Source organism: Cariama cristata, unplaced genomic scaffold (genome assembly GCF_000690535.1).
Source record: "Cariama cristata isolate BGI_N322 unplaced genomic scaffold, ASM69053v1 scaffold7608, whole genome shotgun sequence".
Taxonomy (NCBI): Eukaryota; Metazoa; Chordata; class Aves; order Cariamiformes; family Cariamidae; genus Cariama; species Cariama cristata.
The window spans coordinates 5602-13510 of record NW_009630552.1 but is presented as its reverse complement, the minus strand read 5'-3'; the positions used below and the strand labels follow the sequence as shown (position 1 = coordinate 13510).

The 7909-nt window shown below is 43.2% G+C and overlaps 1 protein-coding gene across 1 annotated transcript in view; it reads right to left on the bottom strand.

The window, feature by feature from the left end:
* Window positions 1-1558: 1558 nt before the first annotated feature.
* Window positions 1559-7909, bottom strand: part of TMCC1 (transmembrane and coiled-coil domain family 1) — a gene marked incomplete at its 5' end in the record, with an annotated part of 11248 nt that continues 4897 nt past the window's right edge. Inside the window, 2 exons of the mRNA XM_009705579.1 lie at window positions 1559-2150; window positions 4810-4945. Of these exons, the coding sequence (XP_009703881.1) occupies window positions 1836-2150; window positions 4810-4945 (451 nt within the window). The remainder of the gene's footprint in view (window positions 2151-4809; window positions 4946-7909) is intronic.

The window sequence follows — 7909 nt, the reverse complement described above, 5'->3', positions numbered from 1 at the left end:
GGGCAACATTTGGTTCCTAGAGGGAACTTAAGCGTGGAAGGGATGAAAACACTAAGATCTAACTAAACACCGTAAGTGGTTTTGAAAGAGAATCCTGGAGTCTTTTTGGATTTCATGGAGACAAAAGCTGAATCTTGGCTTTGTTATGGTGAAAGGGACACCAGTTAAAAAAACAGCATAGAGTGAACGCAGATTCCTTGGACGTGAAACCTGTCTGCCAGTACCAACAGGTCACCAGCAACAGCATGTTGCTAGGGCTTGACAGTTACATTTGAAGTTGACCTTTCCTTTAGAACTTTGAAAAGGTATCTACACCAAGTACTTGCCCTCACAGCTGAAGAAGGGGATGCTCTCTATGGCACACCGCACAGATACAGCGTACAAAGATCTTGACACAGACACACAACTGATCTTACCAGAGCCTGACAGGAGGAAAACTTTGGTTTCACTTTTTAGGGGTTTATTTAAAAATTAAATCAGAGATATTTCCGAGACAGTCATTCTTTTAAGTGGACTGTTGATTCAATATTTCTTTACCTAAAAGAACCTGTCTTTTCTCTAGGAAGGGACGAACAGAGATTCCTTATTCTTATCCTGCGGCTAGGAATGAGAGATGACATGCAAGTGAGAAATATAAGCATACGCTCCTTCACATCTGGAAAAAGAAAAAAAAAAAAAAGCCCTGCATGACAAAAAAAATGTGTGGAGAAGATAAATGTTTTTCATGATGCTGCATCTGTATGCTCAGGAGGACAGATAAATGGCATATGAACAGCGCTGCGTTCCAGACAGGCTGGCACTAGAAACTACCCTCTGCCCTCCTCAAAACTGTTTCAGGACAAAACGGCTCACAATTATTCACGCATTTCTTCATTTAAAAACATCACTTCTTTATTTAAAAGGAAAAAAAAAAAATTAATGACCCTCCCAATCCCTTCCAAAAAAACCCCCAATAATAATAATAATAATAATTATAATAAAAAATCCTATTAGAAACAATAAGGAAGCACTGAGAGTTTGAGTATTACACTCTTCAAGTATGCTGTTCAGATTTTTTTTTTTTTTTAATCTGTGAATATACATATATAAAAAAAACCTTAAAAGTGCGACCAAGGGCTTCTGCTTAAAGATAAGTATTTCAAGGACAACTTCAAAATACTGTAGCACGACTGTGCAGTTACTGTGTATGGCATGAGGCTTCCACTTCATATTCTTAGCAAAGTTAGCCAGCCTTACAGAAAGTTATTGTAAGTCAGGTTAGCACAAATGGCAAACCCAGATGCTGAGCTGGGAAAGAGATCCACATGTTGTTGTTTTTCTCTTGTTAAGGGAAGAAACCACTCTGAATGCATACATTTGGACATGGAATGTGAGCAGACTTCACAGTAAAAGTTTAGTGTTACAGGTTTGCTGTGGTACCATCATTCAAGGCTGTGCACTAGATTTAGCTTTGCTCATCTTAAGCTAACCATGTTCTCTTCTTCCTGACAGGTTTAGTACAGTAGTTCAAGCCACAATTTAAATTGCCCATTGGTATGCTCCAAATTTCTGTATTTTATTTATTTCTTTTGTATGCTTTAAAGAATCTTAAGATTTGCATCCAAAGAGAACCATGCTACATAAAAATTATCCAGGATTCTCGCCAAAAAGAGTTCTTGAATAAAATCTAAAAAATACTATTGCAATGCATCTCGCAGAGAAAAAATGTTATTCTAAATGTAAACAAATTCACTCGGACACTTTAAAACTTCAGCGGAGAGTTGCTGACTAATCTTTGTCACACTTGCTCACTGAGAGCGCCGGGAGGAGGGCGACGCAGCCAATTCCTGCCGCCATCATCTGGGGGGAGACAAGAACCGTTCCAAGTAGCCGGTGATGGCGTCCCAGTGCTTCCACAAAAAGGCAATGAAAACCACTATAAATAAAGTGCTGAACGTCCTATTGCGAGTCTTCATGAGGGGCACGACGCAGTTGGCCACAGTGGAGACGAAGACAAGGAGGACAGCCATGACAGCCAGGAGGATGTTGATGAACTTCCCCAGCAGGTTCCTGGCCGTAGCGTTCTCCAGCCCCTCCAGCTGCACCACTTGCTGCTGCTGCTGCTGCAGCTCCATCTTGGAGATGCGGGTCTGGCACGCTTCCAGCGCCTCCTGTTGGCGAGAAGACACTGCTGGGTTGCCAGCACCCCGAAGTCCAGCCCAGCGGTGGACGGACCACGGCTCTTACCTTACCGACTAGGCCAGGGCAGGGCCGCCCTCCTCATGGCTCACGCACCTCCTGCGGGACGTGAGTCACTACTAACGTCATATCCTGCAGCGGGGGCAGAGGAAGCTGAGCCATTTCATGTGATTGAGGGCGAGGACCCCCCTCGTTAACTAGGCACCGCAGTTTGTAACACACCACGTCACCTCATTTACACCAGAGAGGCTGGACAGAGAGGTGACAGGCTGAGCAGAAGCCCGGCTTTGTTAAAACACACCCTTCAGCTGCCACTTGGCACTGTCAGCTGCCCGTCCCTGCAAGTGGTGCAATGGTCAGCCGAGACCTCACCACCCTTTCCTGCCTTGCCACTGGACCCAGAGGGAGGAGGACGCTGACAGCCCTCAGCAATCAGACAGCCTTTGTCCAGCGAGCTGCTCCCTTCAGCTTTGGTTTCAAGAGACCACTGAGGGGACAAAGGTGTCATGTCTAGCCAGCACTCCTCCCCTTCTGGGATGCGCATTCCCAGAGCCTCCCATTTCCAGCATTTTCCTTGCAGTGGCTTGTGCTTATCTAACCCCTCTGTGAGGCCATTCAATTCGCTAGTCAACCTGGCAGAAAACTAAGTCAACAAAAATAACTAACCAAAAAGTCTCAGTCACATTCTGCTTGCTTAGTGAGCTGAATGAGCTCAGGGGAAGCGTTTGAAGAGTACCGAGGCTGGGACTGCACAGCTGGCATCACAGGAGGAAGATCTCCTCCTCCAGACTGCAGCAAGCTGTGGCATTGCCATAGCTCCAGGTGACACTGCAAGGGTAGGAGAAAGGAGATGTCTAGGAGAAGGGTAAGGAGCATGAGATTTACGAAACTGCCTCTAGGAAGAGGCAAAGCAAAAGTACATGGAAGGAGAAGACTATCCTGTACAGAACAACATCTTTGAAGAGCCGCTGACTTGGGGGTGATTGTTTGCAGGCCTTTTCACCATGCTGAGCCTCAACTGGACCAACCAAACCTCAGCACAACACCAGCAACATGCAGTGGCTGGGCTAGGGAGAAGGAAGATAGATTTTAAGGCAATTAATGCAATGAGACATTTCTGCTCTTGGAGATACAAAGTGACAATTTTACCATTAATCCTCCCTCAGAGCTGCTTTTCTCAGACATAAGGGTCAATTTCAGGCAACATTTAGAAGTCTGCAGCAAGCAGCAATCTCTCTCAGACTGATGACTAAAAAAGGAATGACGACTCTGTTTCTCTGCAATGTCAGCCCATGCTCTTAACTAGTTTTTCATACAAGAAAACTCAACACTTACCTATTCCACAGCAATGCTGAGGAATAGTCTGTCCCAATTTGCAAGTTTACACTAAAAGTGTTGAATCATAAAATGAAGATTAAAAAATAAACTATTGAGAAATCCCCACTTCAATTTAAGTTTTCAACCTTTCTTCTTCCTGCTGTGTTAAATTAGAGAGGAGAACAAAACCTGAATATTCTAACATTCCTACAAGGAAGAGCCTCCTGTTTACTCTGTCGGAGGCCACGGCACCGCTGTCTACAGACACTTATTTATTTTAACCTTAACTTAAAGGTCATTGCCACCTGTTCCACTTCTCTGTCACTGCATGATGCCTGTGGAGGTCAATGAAACACGACGGGCTTCTCTTCAGTTATGCTCCCTGAAATTAGAGGGCAAAACTGCTCAGCCTCCTCTAGCAGCAAGCAACCTGGAAGGACATCGACTCAACCGGACTTGCAGTTGGGTCCACAAGTGCACAAAGCACAGCCTGCTCCGTCTCCAGAGGAAATCATCTGGCTGAAGCACCCCGGCGGGAGGAAAGAGGGAGAACTTTAACCTACAATTCTCAGCGATCAGAACTGAGATGCCTGCTAAAACTAGCACAACAAGTATTTAAAATGGACGATAGACCTGTTTCTGATTAGGCCTTTCTTTATAAGGTTTAGCGGCTGCTCAGATAATTTCCCAGGTCTTTTGCTCTGTGGAAGGCCCTCCAACTTCATAATGTCTGTTTCCATAGCTTTGGTCTTTTACATACTGAAAGAAACTTCTCTTTTAAAAATACCTCCTTATTTGGGCAAAACCAACAGAAAGAAGTATTTCCTGACTTAATGCAGTAGATACATAATGCCATTTTTCCTTAGATATATGTGACCATTGCTGGAAAATCAGTGACAGAAACACACCCTATAGTTTGTTTACTGGGAACACTACTGTAAAAAAAAGCATTCAGGTCATGGCCCATTAGTTTCTAACACCCTACAAAACCCTGTACAAAAAGTGGACACAGGCTTCCACTTTGCTACAACTTAAAAACTCTGCTCCGGACCAAGTGGCAGGCTCCCTCTGCAGATGAACCTGCCTGCTGGTGCACGGGCACAGCCCTTCTTCCCAAAGTAAGTTACTTGGAGAGGTACCCGAAGGTCAGAGATGGAATAAAGGCCCGTTCAGAACTAATCGATATGCAGTTGAACAATAAAGCCACAAGGATTAAAACCAAATATTGAATCACAGAAGTATTTCAAAAGCGAATGAGTTACAAAAAGAGCAGGTGGAAGACAGGACTTGAGTCTCCTTGTTTCTGTCACCCACCTGGATGTCCCGGGCTCGCTCGTAAGACTGATAGGCAATCTTCTCCTCCATGCTGGCCAGCTCCTGTTTCAAATTGAGGATCTCATTCTGGTGGAGCTCAGTCAGGTCATTTAGCTGCTCTTCGAGTCTTTCACATCTAGAAATCATATACATGGCACAGTAGCCTTAATGAGAAGAGGATGGCAAAATTACACCAGCAACAATTGGGCAACGAACATCATAGACTTTTTACTGAAAACTAGTGTGGCAACCTCAATCATTACAAAAGCATGCATTACAATGTAAGGCCTTCTCACTGGGAATCAAGGAAATCCTTTCTGCCAGGTAAGGTAATGTTAATCCTGTTTCTGTCCTGGGGAAAAACACACACAGTGGTTAAATCACAACCGTGAAGTGATGCAAGAAATCAAAGACAGAATTAGAATAGAACAAGTTCTCCCCCACACTTCTGCGTAAATCAAACAGTTCCCTTCTAATACCATAAGCTCTTAAGCATTTTCATCTACACTCAGAACAGAAACGGGTATAAAAATGACACAGAAACGAAACGTGACCGATGCCTCAGACAACACGACGGTCTTGTCTGATCTCTACATGTGAGCTCACATGGATATCTTTGACTTATTTTTTCTTTATCTCCCATGAATGATGCAACTTAACTAGCAAAGACCATCATATTATTTATAAGGAGGGCACGTGAATGATTATCCTGCAGGCTTATTTTTCAGTTTGCTACTGGTGAATGGACTGGGAGAAGTCCTGAGGAAGAGGGCTGCCCAAAAAGCCTGAGTTATGACAATTCTGAGAGATACAGTTTTGTTTCTCATTGACAGCGCTTTAAATTGAGTTCAATGATAGCTCCGTAATGTTATTTCAGCACTTTCAAAATACACTAGAGAGACTTTGCATTTGTACGTAGCACTTCATTTTTGGAATTTCAAGTCCAAATTTACAAGCAACTCATGCTTTGATATCCTTTTAAAATCAGGCAAGTATTTCTATTACTTCCAAAAGGTAAACATAGACAGAGAGCTAGGCCACAGCCCAGGGGTCGGGAACAGCGAGTTGGGCACCATCCGTACCATCCTCTTCCATCAGGCTTCCTGCTAGTTTCTCACTCTTGGTTTGTTACAAGCAATAGCTCTGGTGGTAACTAAGGTATGAGTACAGCTATTGTGGCCGTTGGGGTTTTTCCACTCTGATTGCCACTGTCGACTCACCGTAACAGCATGGAAAAAGCTTACCACACAGCTCTTATCATCTGACCCTTGATACTAATAGCTGAGAAGTCTCCTAGGAATTCAACACAGAGATAACTCCTTGTTTTAATTTCAGTTCCCCTCTGACTCTATCTGAATTTAATTCATACACACATGCATGCATAAAATGAATAAACAATATTTATCTAGAATTAAGAATTTAATTACAAGTTCTGAAACTAAGACAAAAATCCTGCTTCTGGTTGTTTGGTTTTTTTCCCCAAGATTTTCTGGTGCTTCACAAGCTAAATATTCAGAATCTGTAGGCAAAAGCTAGCCTTTAAAAACAGTCTTGGGGTTTTGTTTTTAATTGAAAAGTCTGAAGAGAGTTTTCATTTACATTCCCAATGCAGTATGGCTTTAAACTAAGGAGGAGCCAGACACAGGATGACAATTTCCAGCAATGAAACACAGGCGGTCAACCAGTAGTGAGAGTACGACAACCACCAGCTGACACGGCTCGGCCCAGAAAGGTGCCACAACAGCTGTGCAACCGAGGCAGGACACACAAGAGAACTGGTTTCCCAAGACCGACAAGCTGCAAACAAGGGAAGAGCCATGTGAAGACTGGCTAATGAAGGAGCCCAGATAATTAGTATTGCCATTTGTTCCCACCCAACTTAAAAAAACCCCAACTTGCTCACAACCAAGAAATCACAACTAAACCCACCCTAATTCCCAAAGGCAGCATCAATTACTTGAAATATATTCAGTTTGTTAAAATATGACAAAATTCTGCAGTGTGTTTGTCACACAATAAGGGACTTAAGCATTTCTGAAAATATTATGTCTTTTAACCTCCTCCCAAATAAATGCCCTTCATAAAATGGCTTTTGCTGGGCAGCTTAAATCCTGTTCTCTAACACGAAACAATTGTGTTTTAATAACTTCAAAACTACCTCAATCTACAGGAAACATAAGGAAACCCTGCATATCCATATAGTTAAGAGTTTAAGCATAACATGATTAGCAAAAGGCTGGGCTCCAATCCTCCCTGCCTGGAATGCAGGACTACTGGCTTGTTCCCAAACCACACTTCATTTCCCTGCTCAACCCCAGAGCTTTTGCAGTTTGCACCCAAGAATCACCTGCACTTTCAGAAACTGGCATGTTAGGCAGCTGCTGGAACTGGGTTACCTAAACAAAACACACACCCCACCCCCCAACCTACCCCGACTTATTTTTTAAATTACACTTCCTCCATTCATTTCCTTTTCACTCTTTGTCCCATTATCTACAATTTAGAAAATTATTTCTTTTTTCCTGCTGTTTTCTACCGGTGTTCAAATTTGAAAAGCTAAGAGTGGTTCACGTGACTTACCGGGCCTGAAGCCAGGGTTTTCCTATTGAAGGATGGTTCACATTTAACTCAGAGGTACTACAAAAATGAAAGGGGTAGGACACCTGTCAAGAGGGTTAAGCTCATACTCACACTCCTCTGTAACGTCTGAGTGCCAGTGCTTATGCAACAGACTTTAACCTTGTCTGTGAATATAGCAGTGCCCTGAATGATCAAATCCCACTGTATTTCAGGTACAGAAAATTCCTCATTGGAGTCCAAGGATTATTTTTTCACTAGCTAAAATGTGAAATTTCTCCTTAAAATTACTAGCCTCTAGATTAACAAGCTCCAGCACAGAAACCTTTTGGTGTAACACACTACTGCCAACTGTCACAAATATCTCCGAGATCATCAGAGATGTTCATATGGAAGACACCCAGCAGACTGCTGGGGTGCTTGGCTGAAGTATGGGATATGGGAACACTTCATTTAAAAAAGCCGTGTCAGATTTCCACACATTTTCTGAGGTTCACTGCTTGGGAATCAGGGAACTGATTTG